Below are 15,832 nucleotides of genomic sequence, written 5' to 3'. Positions count from 1 at the left end.
GGTTAACGTGTACCATTGTAATTCAGTAATATAATGTAATATCACCGGATTGCTCAATTAAATTAAATGTTCATCCCTGAATTGTTTCCATATCCCAGAGAGCACTCTCCGTTGGTTTCAAGAATTACGAGTAATGTAATATAATTTAATCATTTTTTGTGAGTAGCAACTCTCGGGCTTCCGCGTTAGCTCAAACAAAACGCCCGAAACAGCTCAATTCGATTACTTCGTTGATATTTTCTTAAAATACGTATGACAAATGACATTTCAGTGGCGTATTCACACTATTTTGCCATGGTAAGAATACATTTACATTTCGTGAGTAATTTCAGAACGAGAGTTCTGACAATGTATTTGTAGTACAAGTCTGATTCGATTGCAGACGATTTGCATCTAAGGGATGGTTGAGGTATTGTGTCAAATATAGTTCTGCAATGTATGATTTCAACCGTATAAGCACTGGCTACGGTCAGTCAGTCTTTCTTTGTTTAGAATTTAAATCTTTTATGTTTTTCACAAGATAGCTTGAAATTAACAAGCTCGATTAATCATACTGCTGAGTATCCAGGCGTCCATAATTAAATAACCGTCCGCAAACTACGCAGACATGCACTGCCTGCTGTGTTGTCTGTTTTGACAGGTGACAGGGGAATGGTTGCTGGGAAGTTCATACGATATAATCGACGAGGAAGCGAGTGAGTGGTATTTGTTTGCGGAAATTATGGTTTTTATTAGGCTATGTGACTAGAACTAGTACTGTATGTCAGCCAAAGACAGTCTTTATTTCGTGATCCAAGGTAGCTACGGAATTGAAATCTACGATTTGTTAGAAACGTCAAGTGATAAATGCCAATAAAGGTTTTCGGATACTTATTTAATGATATTCGTAAATAAATTGTGCCTCTGTGTCGCCAATATTGCTTTCGGTCTTTTATCGTGTTTGAAACAGCTTTAACCTTTAGGCATTTTGTTAACTTGAGGAAGCTGCGTGTAATTGTTTTGTAAAATACGATGTGCACTAATGTTGCAGTCACTTCGTATAGATGACGAACGAATTAAAAAAAAGTCTCCTACAAGGAATGTACCGTTTACCTTTACCTACACTTTTCATTTAAACTTTACTGTGGGAACAGTCATCAGACGTCTTCCGTACCGTAATAAGGTACTGTAGCGATAATGAAAGTGTTATTTTGCAGCAAGGCAGCCTTGTACCGAAAGTCTATACATACCGTGGTATACAGATAACAATTTAAAGATAATCTACACATAAATGAACAAACTAATTACTGTTACTATTGCTATTAGCTAAGGCACTGTCAAAATTTTACTTTGTCAGGAAAATAATACGTTACAGAGTCGCAGGAATGGATAGTTGAAATGTATGGCTACACTATGATTCACATTTAACACTTTCGGGAAGTATTTGTTTTCTTGAGTTTGGTCAAGTAACTTATTGTTAGCATTAAGTAAGAAGAAATTGCCGACACGGGCAAGGTGGATAAATCGCAGTGATCTGCAATGCCCCTGGACGTACTGGTTCAGAATTTACAGCCAGAAGAAATTTCAATAAATGAACTATCTAGTAAGGGCGATTAGGGCAGTGCACACATTATGCTCTATGTATTTGGCTGAGTTTGTTTCGGTACCCTATACCGTTCTCTGAAGAAATAGCATTCCATTTTTGTGATGTGGATCTTGAATTTTGATAGTCCATGTTGAGATGATAGGTAATAGGTTTATCATTCCATTTTGACTGATTTTCATATTCATCTGTAGCAGTATGAAATATCGTTCAAAAACTTGCATTACTTTAATTCAAATTGTATGTTGTTACCAAGAAAGGTGGCAGTGATTAATTCTGCTAGACTCGCATACAAAGAGAGCCAGGTTCAACTCCCCATCTGGTCATCCAAATTTAGGCTTTGTGTGGTTTTCCTAAAGCAGCTATGGTTTCTTTGAAATGGACGGGACTGATTCCTGTCCCCATATTCGTGCAATGTGACCTGATACTTCATCAAGTGCCCCTGTTGTTGACAGAAAAATAACTCAAGTCATCCTTCCTTTCTTTAAAAGTTCTCTTTAATGTACAATTCATACCTTGGAAAACAGTCACAGATAATTTCCATTGACATATCCCCATGGAAAGATGGTATATTATCTCAATATTGTGTCTTTAGGGTTATGCATGTGTGTCTTGTGTAATACAGTATTAGCAGCATCTTTATTAGCAGTATTTTTCCTCTTTGTCAGCCTCTGAGTCTTGATAAATCAAGCCAAAAACATCTTTTAGTGCATAACATCGATCATAAGTCAGCTGCCTAAATTTTTTGCTGACATGTTGAAACTCAATTGGAATGTTCATCTACAACAGTTATTACATTTTTCAGAAGGCCTTGAAACATTTTGTGACTTGTTAATTCAGTGAAGGTGAACTTCAAGTAGAACTCATTCAAAATGACTACATGAATTCTCTCTGAGCCATATTTGTAAGTTCAAAATAATTTTAATATGTGCTTATCTGTTGTGATGTGTATTTGGTATGCATTTATCAACTGTCATTGCATAAGGCAAAATATTACACAACACATGGAAGCTGTTGACTATAGAATAAAAAGAAGTAACAGATAGTCCAGGATACTGAAAAATGAAATGAGGCAATGGCATTTCCTGCCTTCACAGGCAGTGTTGTTACAACAATAGCTATAAGATTCCGTGTTGAATACACACTCACTGAATATACTCCAACATTCCCATTTAATGTATATTAACATGTTTGCTTTACTGGACTGTAATAGCTTTATCACTTTTCCATGTTTTTTTTTTTTTTTTTTTTTTTGCTCTTTAGTCATTGTTGTGTAAAATAAACATATGACATAGGTTCAAAGGTAACCTGACAGTTAAAGTAATTACTCTGTATTTGATTGCAGCCAACTGTGCTAACTAGCAGCTGAGGTAGCAGGGTAATATGAGAAAATGAAGCAGAAGGTGTGAGGAAACTACTTTTCTGATAAGTTGTTGCCATGATATATACCCTATAAATAGGCAGCGATCACATTAATATGACTGGACTGTGTGCAATCATGAAAAATAGCAAACCAAGAATGGAATTATGTGCTGCCTTTCACTTTACACTATCACCATGCAGTTGAAGTTAGTCTTGTGCTTCTTAACACTGAAGAACACCGTTTTGCTTTCTATTTTGTTTGTTACAGAAGAGATTTTCCTGCTATTTCAAATTAACTAGGCTTGTGAGAGACTATGGAATAATACCCCATTCAACAGCGAACTGCAGCGATCAGTTACAAAAATGTTGGAAGCAAACACAGGACTTACTAAAAGTTGACAAGTAAACACCATAATCTTCAGTCATTGTCACACCAAACATGGTTACCTGTCAAAATTGAACTTTCATTATCAATGGATTTGATATTATTCATTAGCTAGTAATGAAACTTTCCTTACCTGGATTTGAAAAACCACAACCCCTTTCTGAAAATGGATACTGCATTCTGGAGGCTTTGCCTGCTATGAATCATTCTCATTGGAGAGGGTGTCGTCTTTTTAAAACTTCTCATTTTCTGCACTTTACAATGGAGATTATCACTTGTGGACTTTCTCTTGTAACTTAGTGTAACAGTCTGTCTCTCTTCTTTTTGATTTAGTGCTCTCTTATCTTCATGAGTTTTAGCATTCAAATTAGTAATAGTAGTATTGGTGTACTGAATTTGTAGAAATGTGGAAACTTTGGGCCTCAAGTGCTTTGACTTTGATCCCTTCCAATCTCGGTGAACGAATAATTCTGTGCACAGCATCAGCGACATTGCCTTAGTATTGGTGCGTTGTGCTGTACAATTGTTCCTTCTTTGCAGTGAAGTAAGTCATAAAGCTAGTTTCGGTATTATTATTTTCTTCATATTACTATCATTATTGTAATCAACACTGATATCATGTTCCTCATTAGCAAGTTGTGCCCTTGTCATTATCTTCTTGCATGAGTCCTTACTTGCTTTTTATTTTGCATCACGTGCAGTTGATTATATTATCCATTATATCCAAGCACCATCTCCCATCATTCTGAGAACTTTGCAAATAATGGGGAAGTCTCTGATGCATTTCTATTGTGCATACTGCACATCTCACCACTCCAAACTTATGTAGGTTATCCTTAAAATACCCAAATTAAGGTGAATGCCAGATATATTTTTTAAAGCAAAGGGTATGACTGGTTTATTTCCCCATCATCCTTGGCCAATCAAAACTTTTGCTCCACCACTGTTGACCATGAAGTTGACAGGACCAGAGTGCGAAATCCTGCTCAGTTAGTTACATGTACTGTAAATCAGTAGCACAATTTCTATCAAAATGTTGTGAAATGGGTCAATTTACAGGCTATGTATACATGATTTGTTTGTGTGTAAGGCTGTATACCAGGCATTTGCATATTCTAAAATATCATACTGGTGCAAACTTTAAAAATTAACCCATTTCTATTTTTACCCAGATCACAAACAAAACCCAAATTTAACAACAAATTAAACTTCTTTCTGTATTGTGCTAGTGTTTAATTATTATTTACGTATGGAGTAGAAGATATTCCAGAAGATATGATTTCAGATTAGAATATTTGCCTTGTTAGTCGTTTTTTGTTATCAGAGGTATCAGTGGCTCCATTCTGAGACCCTGACAGCTTTAATAACAACTATCGGAGACAATTTTTTCTCCAAACTGATGATACTACTATTCCTGTAAAATTGCCTACTTCCTTTCTTCACTGCTCCAATTCATGAAAACTGTGGCAACAAATTTTCTTTCTGTCATACACTAATTTATGGCCCCTACTTCATTAAAGGCCATTAACTTAGTGTTGTAAGTGTGAATGAACCAGTTATGAATGGTGAAATTATAGACCCACAGGTCTCAACAGTCATTACCATGATTTGTGTTCGTTGTCAATTATTACAGCTCACAATCCTTCCTTCTTTCACATTGAAACCTTACTGAATGCTGTTATCGATTTTAAGAACACTATCGTTACAAAATTGAAATGGTTGCAGGTCAATAATGAAAAATACAGCCAAATTTAAAACAGTGACTATTTTAATGTTCTGTATAAGCTATAACACAACTTGAAACCTGTGGCTTTAACTACTATTACTCCACCTGTAAATGTGAGACAGTCCTGCATTTTTCCAAAAGACAAGCTTGAGAGAGAAGTGTCATATGTATTCAGTGATATTTTGTGCAGATTAGACACTTGTGGGACAGGCATTGACCCAGCTTTTCCTGAATGACAGTCCAATACCTGGACCAATATGCTACCTCATTCTTTATTTTGTTTGCATATAGTAATAACAATATATACCACACATATATCTAAAAGACTATGAATAACTTACATCGTAAACAAATTACATACATCTGCTTTAAATAGTTGCTGCTTATAGAATTTAATACAAAAAAGGAAGAGAAACAAAATCAACAGAAACTTTCTTGTATAAAAACACAAGTAAAAGCGGTATATTCACTGTCTTGATATAAATAAACTCAACAAATTTCGTAAGATGGTAGTTTCATTTCATTTCTAAATTACTTTTCCTGTAGTAAATCATATCTGAAATGTATGCGTTGTAGTGGATCTTCCTCGTGGTGTAAAACAGCAGCCTACAATACAGTGTGAAGAGAGTACATGATGTACAAGCATCTGTGTGTATGTCCTTGCAAACCAACCGCTTGACTAATATATTATATGACTGAGTGTTCTGAGGAGTAATGGGATCAGACATCAGCTCACCAAGAAAACTAAGGAATAGTCTACCACAGGGATCAGCTATTTCTCTATGTCTCTTCAGCTTGTACATAGCAGGCATGCTAAAAACATCAGGAAAGTTGGGTGATGCCTATGACTGCATCAACATGCAGCGCGGTGTAGTTTAATCGAACAGTCAGAAGAAATTCTAATGACAGGCGTCAACATAGTGGAAAAGTACTTTCGCAAATGGAGACACCAAACAAATCCAACTAAAATGGGGTGTCCTGTTTCTGCTTGAAAAATAAACTTGCAGAAGAAAATCAACAATCAGTATACTTATTCATAATAAAACACCAAAGTCTTGTGATAGAACTCTTATCTTTCAGAGAGCAACTAATAGGAAGAGCCAGAGAATGGAAAATAAGAAACAGCAGCAAAAAGCCATGAGAGAACATGTGAAGTATAGGCTTCCACGCTGTGCTTTTCTATGCTAGGTCTTGTCTCCTCAAACACTGATAATCCACCTACATCCATGGAAATAGGTGTCCAGCTAAATAACGCCACAAGAATGATTGCTGGGTTTATCAAATTGTCCTTCATACAATGGCTACTATTACAAAGCCACATTTTACCTTCTCAACAACATGTATTTTCTCTTGTGAACAAGCACAAAAACATCATGGATAATAGAAATCTACCAATCTATTGAGATATCAATCCTGCCATTCTCAACCTACAGTGCTCTAGACGACCTTCAGCAAAACCAGCAAGAGTTGCTGTAGATGATGTGTTCAACCATACAACCTCATGGACTGTATTGTAAAATAACAAATGCCATGTATAACCCAAGAACCACCAGGTTTTGACCTGCATTTGATGTGTTAGAAACCAACATGGCATCTGTGCATGTGTTTTTGTTATACAAATGAGATCAGCAACGATTCCGACTATGTTTGGAGAACCACAAATCCCAGAACAATGCTCCACAAGATTGTATGATGGTAGATCAGGAGAGTTCCTGTTGGCGAACCCAAAGTTGGTAGATTACGTATATGAATACCTTAGATGTTAGTTTATAATATTTTATTGTGTGCTAACTGTACCTGACCATGCATTGCTGTGGCTCAGTCTGCATCAGTGGAAAAGAAAGAAAGAAAGAGAGAGCACACATTTCTAATATGTATAGGAATTGGATATAAGTCCTAATATCTCTCTCTCTCTCTCTCTCTCTCTCTCTCTCTCTCTCTCTCTCTCTCTCTCTCTCTCTCTCCATTTCCTCTTGTCCACCCTCTCATTCAACCACCTTTTCCCCCTTTGTCTGTATTCTCCTCCCTCCTCTCTCCCCCTCTCCTCCTTCCCATTTTCTATGTCCGTTTCCTCCCACCCCACTGACCATCTCTGCTTCCTCGTCCCTCCGACCTTGATTCTTTTTTTACTGTTGTTACAAATTTGTTACCCCTTTTATTACATATATACCAGATTACATTCCAGTAGGTATATAAAAACATATGAGTATTCAAATGCAATGTTGCATCAAAATTTCAAAGCCGTCCATGAAGAACTTTCGGATATTTGAGATTTTGAAGAAATGAACATTTACGTTTGTGTTTTTACAAACTGTAAATGTTACTAATTGCAAATCTCCAAAAGTTTTTGACTGAATGCTGTGATATTTTGACACAGTGTTGCATTGGAATACACATATTTTTTATATACCTATTTTTTATGAATTTAACAGTGGGAACATGTTGATACAAAAAAATCTCAAAGACACACACACACAGATATATATTAGAGGGAAACATTCCACGTGGGAAAAATATATCTAAAAACAAAGATTCTGTAACTTACCAAACGAAAGCGTTGGTATGTTGATAGGAGACAATAAAAAACCACACAAATTTCAAGCTTTCGCAACCCAAGGTTGCTTCATCAGGAAAGAGGAAAGGAGAGGGAAAGACGAAAGGATGTGGGTTTTAAAGGAGAGGGTAAGGAGTCATTCCAATGCCAGGAGTCTGCCTGTGTGTGTGTGTGTGTGTGTGTGTGTGTGTGTGTGTGTGTGTGTGTGTGCGTGTGCGTGCTTTTTTCCCCCTAAGGTCTTTCCACCCCCGGGATTGGAATGACTCCTTACCCTCTCCCTTAAAACCCACATCTTTTCGTCTTTCCCTCTTTCCTGATGAAGCAACCTTGGGTTGCGAAAGCTTGAAATTTGTGTGTGTGTTTGTGTGTTTTTTATTGTCTCCTATCAACATACCAACACTTTCGTTTGGTAAGTTACAGAAAACAGAATTCAACATTGTGTCAAAATTGCAAAGTAGTCGGTCAAGAACTTTTGGAGATACATATATTTGACATTATGTTGCAACTTTCGTATACGTATATTTTTAATGTGTAAAAAAAGCTATATGGTAAATAAATAAAATTTTCAACACCATGTTGGCTCTCATGCAATATTTGCCTGTTGTGAGCAATGCAATGTCAACTGAGCCATGTAAATGTACCTTGTCATTTGACACTGTTATCCGCCAGTCTATTTTAAACTGCCCATCCATAAATTGATTTTAATATTTTGGAAAATCTTGATTTGTTTCAGTCCTCCAGTTTATAATTTATTTTGATTCTTAAATTTTGTCAGTATTGTTTATGAAAACATGATCATTGATTGCATGTCATCATTACATCCAGCTGGGAAACTTGTGCTTACTATTCATTAACAATTTGTTTTATGTGCAACGGACATTCATGCCACCAAAGTAAACATCTCACCTTACCCAGTATAGAAGCTGACGTGAAGTAATGAAGTCTTTAAACACACTTGAAATTAATTATGTGGGACAAAGGTTAACAAATGACTGGAAATCTTATGTGCTTATTTCGCGTAATGTCTGTTTCAAGTGACATTTATAAATGTCCTAAAATAATCATGTAATTTTTCATCTGGTTTCAGATATCTTACAGCTCTGTTGAGTTAATTGCGACCCATGTATAAATCACTGCACCAGTAGAAAGGAAGATAATACGTATAACTGATTGGAAGATAAGCATTTCTGTTGAAACTTATGACTGTGTTACTAGCCATCTGACTGTTTATGTCGCCATGCGATTATTCATTTTTCCACTGGTGGTGGCTCTGATAATTGCTCTGAATAGTACATATGCAGATGTCATTGTTTACTCAGTGGATTTGCCCCCTCCGATTGCTGAATTCCGGGATCTACCTGCGCGGTTTGGAGATGGAATTCCTTCTGATGGTCTGAAGGTACTGTATTAGAGTAGATTCCTTTTTGATACATAAATCTTAGCTTGTTCCTTTTGATGTAATATTTGGTTGTGTTGTTAGTCTGTAAATTTATTTCTTCTTTAAAGTGTTTCTCTCTCATTTGAGTAGCAGTTGCTTGTGTTGGTCATTTCACTGTCCTTGATGTTTAAGGGACATGACAATATAAGATAACCACTTTTACAAGGACTTATTTTGACAGGTAAATTGTAAAGCAAGTGCAAGCATTTACACAATTCTGCATGAGAAAAGTCGCTTATGAAAAGTTGATTGTTAAGTATTGTGTACAAGGTATTCTTGGAAGACATAATTGTATACTTTTCATTAGATCTACCATCTGTTAAATGCACTGGAAAAAGTATATAATATGTGATATGGCTTGCTCTTATGGGGACATTCTTCTCAAATCAGAAACATTTTAAAAGTAAAATATCAGGGAAACAATTTGCGTACTTGGCACTAGAAATAACAAACATTGACATCCCATGGCACAAGCTTGCAAATACAGGAAAGTGAGTGCTCTCAAAATTTTAGAATGTTTTCTCTCACTGTTCAATCCTTGCCATTTAAAAAATTGAAATAAAATTATATGTGCGGCTAACAAAAAAATCCATATTCTATGATATGGATAATGTTGATTTTAATATTTAAGATTATTCATGTGATGTGAATATCAATTTTAATACTTTGATTGCAGCTGTAACTTGCTATTACTGAGAAAGTCTGTTCTACTGTATGTGGTCAGTGGGAAATAAAGCATCGGAATCCCCCCATCCCATAAAATTTTAAAGTTTGGATTTTAGCATGAGAAATATTACGTTAAAATTAAAATCTTTAAAAATGTAAAGTTTGATAATAAATTAATGTATAAATAAGTAATAGGTAAAATACTACAACACTGACATTGACATATAAATGCATTTCATGAATAAAAACAAACAAAATACAGTTTATTAATAAGACTTTTCTAATGTGAGCAAAGACTAAAAATCATAAAAATGCGTTTTTACTTCATTTTTGCAATCCATACAGAACTAAGGAAACAAAGCAATGAAATATGTGAAATTTGCAGGAGAGAATTGCAAGAATATTTACTATTTACTGAAGGAATTTTACTGACCCTACACAAAGTAGTAAGCATAAATGTGGAGTAATGATCATTGACGTATTCCTTGAAGACCAAGATAAAAACATACAAAGTGAGACAATGCTGTAAAAATTAAAAAAAAAATAAATTAGTTCTTTGTGGCACACTTTTCACTTTGGTCTCATCCATCAGTGGTCTAGTGTTACAGCACTTTTGTTGTTTTCTGTACAATAGGCCACAAATTGAGTTCTACCATCAAAGTTTTCTCCTCACATTATCTTCTCTCTTTGTCAGTAGCTTAAGTTCAAGTACCAAGTACACATCTTCAGTATGCCTGCAAAGTACTGGAATTAACTTTTAATGTGCAGCAAATAGCAACTTTTGAATTAGCATATCAATTAATTCCTCCTCCTTAAGCAGATCATCAGCATTAGAATTTGTCTCAGAGCTTCTGAATAAATTCTGTGATAGTACCAACATTCTATATGCAGTTAACTGGGATTAATAAAGTAGATTCAACAGTAAACTGTTGGTTTTTTCCCCCCGTGGACCAATGTTTGTTCACTTCAGAAATCTTTTGTCTGTTCTGTAATATTTTGACATGGTGATACCCCAGTACACGCACCTTCTTTCGTGTGACTTATCCATGTGCATAATATAATTTGTGTGTGTCCATTCCTGTATGTGAGAAAACATTTGTAAATTTCTTAACAAATTCATCTGGTTGGAATACCGTTGATGAGTTCGAAGTCTTGAAATGGCCACAGTTCATACTGATGCCTGTTGTTGTGCTAGGTACCATAACAAAAAGTTATTTATTTTTGTTACACTTTTAGCTGTAGTTGAATTTGTGGGAATGTGGGAGTAGCCAGTGATGCATGCTCCATTTACTCCATGCAGTGGCGGTAAACGTTGGATATAAGATTTTTACTCTTTGACTGTTAGTTGACTTAGTTTTTCTTTTCTGAGTTGGAAAAATAAAGTATTTTGTGCAAAGCTGGATGTGGGCTTAATTTGTTGCCTACATAATTTGTGACCCCAGAAAAAAACAAGAAAAGCTCTTGCAACTTAATATTGTGCGGCTAACAAAATTCTGCAAGCATCAAATGACAAGATACGCCGGCTAAAGCAAGAGATCGAGCTTTTGGAGTTTGCAACGCCAAAGAATGATAGCAACAGAGAATCCATGAATTTGCAAACTCTGGTAGTAGCAGCCAATCCACGAGCATACTCACATGCTGAAGATTTTTCATGCATGAATGCACTTTTATAAACTCTGCCACTATTGCAATTAAGAGCACCTCTTTTCATACCTACGCAACCAGACATACGGTTTTCAATCACGGAGAACATCTTCGAGCTACCATGCATAACCAAAGACTGCAAAAAATTCACTCTCGCAATTAGCAACCTGGATCAGAGGGCAACAGCGATAGCATACGATATGTGTCCGCTGCTCCAAAAATCGTATACCACACTTAAAACAGCGTTGATCACTCGCTGCATGAAATTACCTGGACAGCGATATTCCTGGATGATGTATCAGGAGATACGTGGGGACAGAAGTCCATCTGAATTTTGGAGACATTAACCCACTGTAGTCAACGCAAGCGTGATATCCAATGAACTGTTACTGCGCGTCTGGCGACAGCAGCTTCCTCTTCAAGGTCAACTGACATTGATTGCATATGAAGGGCAGTCTCTTGACAAGCAACTGCAAATAGCTGACAGTGCTTTCACTACTCTACAGTCAATGCTCATAGTGTCCGTAGCAGCATCATCTGCCACCTCTGCAATGGAAGCCAATGATGACTCGTTGGAATAGTTAGAAGAATCGAAGTTAAGCTGTGTAGCCACAGGTTACAGACAAAAACCAGTTATCGCTGATGGGACCAGAAAACTGCAAGACATGATGGAAAATGTGGCAACGTAGCTACGTAACTTGGAACCGCAGGTGTCCACCAGTTCCACCAGTAACAAGAAGAGATCACACTCCAAATAGGATCAAGCTCACACCGTCAATTTTTGCTGGTATCACAGACGATTTGGGCCACAAGCTGCGAGATGCACAAAACCTTGTGAGTACCCAAATGATGAGAGCAGCCCACTCTAGGCACCACAGGCTGTGGCACTCATGAACGGCGCCATATACGAATCGGGAGCCAGGTGACAGTTGCAAGCAGCAACACACACAGTCAAGATAAGGCACTTGAAGGCTTCCTGTATGATATACCTTTATGCCACTCTGCAACACCCTGGGAGTGTAAGCTAACATTGCACAGATTACAAGTGGATGATAGATTCTCAGGCCTCAACTTCCTGAGATACACTGGCTCGGAAGTGAGTACCTTGCCGGCCCCAAGTTTTGTTAAGAAGGACATGTGTGAGCCTTTGAAATTGATAGCAGTCAACAATTCAAGTATAAACATGTATGGTTATAAAGAGTGCACAATAGATATTGGTTTAACTACCCGTTACAAGTGGAATTTTGTAGTGGCAGATATTTTACAGCCGATCTTAAGGCACAGATTTCTTGTCACATTTTGCACTCGCTGTGGACTTAACTCCCTTACTACCAGATCAAAAAGGGGCATGATAAAAGGTTTTTCGGTGCTGTGTGGAAGAGGCTGTTTCCGGAGTAGTCAGTAGCTCAGCTATACAGTCTCCCCAACAACAAGCCATAAAGACTCCAGTAGTTAAGCGTAATGCAGTGCTTTATGTACACACTCCAACACTTTCCTGGATGACAAGAGACAGTGCTATATTGGGTTGCATGACTCGCATGTCTCTTCCAGTTGACTTTTACGTCGTGCGTACAGCTGATCCTCTTCTTTGGGTCATCAGCTACGTCACCCTCACCGTTTAATTCTTCTCCGAAGACTGTATCAAGTTAAAGGGAGTAACATTAACCAACTCTCTATTCTTGAAATAATGTACTCGGAGAATCTTGTCAGTTGAACAATGGTATATTTTCAACTCTCATCTCAAAATAACAATTATTCTGTACAAACTCCAGCAAGCCAACTGGTTCCAAGATAAATGTCAGAATCGACTAAACACTCATACAATTACATACGATCTATCCCATGTAGAGCCAAGACATGAAGTAAGAGTTTCTATACAATACACGCTTCATCTGTCTCTGTAACAATCCTCATGACACCACAAACCACAGAACATTATACCAACACTCTTTGACTTTTTGGTATAAATTTCAAGGCGCTGCTGGTAACCACTTGTCGGGGCTGCTCTTCTGATGCAGCTCCTGGCTTCTCATGACAGCTGTCCCTCCTGCACACACAGAAATGTGTGGTGCAGTAAAAAGGCTCTCTCATGCTCGTCATTAAAATATCAGCTGTTCGAGACGGTGGAGAGCCAAGTGTTTCTAGTATTTACCCCGAAATTTTCGAAGCACTACGTATTCCTCCACTTAGCTCGAACACGCGATATTTTACACATATTCATCATGTACATTAATATCTATCACAACACTAATTTATATTTCAATCAATATATAATATATTTCTTTTAGTCCTCATGTACTTAATACCTAGATTTTCCTTTTCTTGTTTTTGTTCATTTCGACAATAACTATACGAGCATTTCACCTGATGTTGGAGTTAGTACTTTTACATCTAGGAGTCATGTGGACAACATTTTTGATTTCCAATCACAAACTCCAGGCGACATAGACTTTTGATTGCCTCATTCTTTAGTATAACTTTCTAAACTATCTTTTCTTTAGTACTTAACTGTCTCATTTCCTACAGTAACTTGCAGTCTGGGGGAGACTCTGGAGAAAAAAAATGAATGTGTTCTTTCCGACACTCATAACTCTTAATAGCGCTGTCGATGTAAAGAATCCAAACTTACCAGAATAATCCCTATAAAATTGTGTGGCTTCTGTCACGATACTGCCGTTCCCTTTACGCACAGTACCTATACTTTACCTCCAGGTTGATGTTATGGATGCACAACCTCATTCCATTTTGGTAGGCACGCCCCTTCCTTATTCCTATATTGTATGGTACAGGTCAATCCCCTTCTTGGTGTCCCTGCCCGCACTGTATACATCAGCCTCTCTTCGGTCTGCCTTGTTCTTCATTCAGTAAAAGCTGGGTGCACCCCCCCCCCTCCCCCCACCCCCTATCCTTTGTGAGTAGACTCCTATGCTTTCAGCAGACCTCATATTTATATATAAGTCAATATATCATACCTTTCTTTATTCTATACTTGTCCCACTATCCTACAAATCATCAGAACAAATATTCGACTGATATTCCTAAATAATTATCACCATTAGTTCCTCCCTGGCTTATGCTCATTAATTCTTCCTTAGTTTCTACTCTCATTCATTTCTCACATTTCCTTGTGTGATAGAGAACAGTCTCTGTTCTTACACCTATGTATGAATATATAAGAAGTGACAAAAAGAAAAAAAGGGACGATGCAGAACTGTCATATCAACCATACATATGTGCATCTACCCAGATGTACATATGTCTTTATTCCCCTTCATCCCTTGGCAGTTCTGACATTACTTTAGGTTTCTAGCCTGTAATTTTCATGTTTGTGTCTAAGTGTAATTTTGTGTGTATGTTGCTGTATGTTTATGCAGCCTGATTCTTCAGCCTACTTATTTGAAATAAGTTGAAGGTTATAGGAAACCATGGAGAATGAGGAGGACTTCAGCGATAGAAGTATATGCATATGGAAAGAGGGAAAGATAGACCGGTACTCAGATGAGAAGTAAGAAAGGAAAAAATAGAGATGGTTGCTAAGATCGAAGGAGAAAAAGAAGACAGGAAAACCCTTCCCATCCCCCTTCCCCAGGATCCCTACTTCACTGGTACTTGAATGAGAAGCTGGAGGAGGTATGATGTTAAGTGTCTCCTGCAGAATGGACATTCTCACCTTCACTTCTGAATCCCCTGAAGAAAAATCTTAGCAACTCCTACAGAACAGCAAATGGTGAAGAATCAGTCACACTTGTTTGCAAGGGTCGTCTGAAAGGTGTGTGTGTGTGTGTGTGTGTGTGTGTGTGTGTGTGTGTGTGTGTGTGTGCGCGGTGTTAGTCATGTCTTTATCTACACTACCCACCCCTTTAAAGATCAATACAAACCCTCCCATCTACATCACATCTCATAAAAGGTATAAATGTTCTACAAAAATAGAAAATTATACGCTCCGATGAGGTAGTTATTTCATTAGTCACCTCACATTATATTATTCTTAAATATAATATTCTATGCTGTTCATTCCATCTTAAATTCACTCTGTTTACATAATACCATCATATTATACCTTCTACCAGAATATTATTCTGTTCGTTCCATTTTATTTTTAGAGATCACTGTTTATTTGTGATTCTCTTAAATTAGTCACAATCTTGTAGTCATATTCGGTCACTTAAATACTAATATGATAGGATAGTTTAAGAGGTTATGAATAGATTACAGAATAATTGAAGATTTGAAGGGGATTCGGTGTAGGAAAACTAATGTGGAAGTAACACTGAAAACAACTTGGGAACTGACGGTCGTCACTCCACCCATTAACACAGAATGTTAACGGCCCTGAGGAATATACAACTTTAGGTCCTTGATGTTGTATTATCTCTTTTCTGATCCAGTTATAGGATCTACTAAAAATAGTGTCTAGGGATGGATTACTGTTAATGAAAGGTCTGCCATATTTCCGAAAAAATTTGTGTGTCTCT

The 15,832-nt window shown here is 37.1% G+C and overlaps 1 protein-coding gene across 1 annotated transcript in view; it reads left to right on the top strand.

Annotated features, from left to right (window-relative positions):
- The first annotated feature begins 437 nt into the window (after positions 1–437).
- LOC124775070 (E3 ubiquitin-protein ligase RNF13) overlaps positions 438–15,832 on the top strand; it is a 115,191-nt gene continuing 99,796 nt past the window's right edge. Inside the window, 2 exon segments of the mRNA XM_047249873.1 lie at positions 438–695; positions 8,697–9,008. Coding sequence (XP_047105829.1) covers positions 8,847–9,008 — 162 coding nt within the window. The 5' untranslated portion in view covers positions 438–695; positions 8,697–8,846.

The sequence above is a fragment of the Schistocerca piceifrons genome, chromosome 2, assembly GCF_021461385.2.
Source record: "Schistocerca piceifrons isolate TAMUIC-IGC-003096 chromosome 2, iqSchPice1.1, whole genome shotgun sequence".
In the NCBI taxonomy this organism is placed as follows: Eukaryota; Metazoa; Arthropoda; class Insecta; order Orthoptera; family Acrididae; genus Schistocerca; species Schistocerca piceifrons.
The sequence above is the reverse complement of the archived record's forward strand: the minus strand, read 5'-3'. Positions and strand labels throughout refer to the sequence as shown.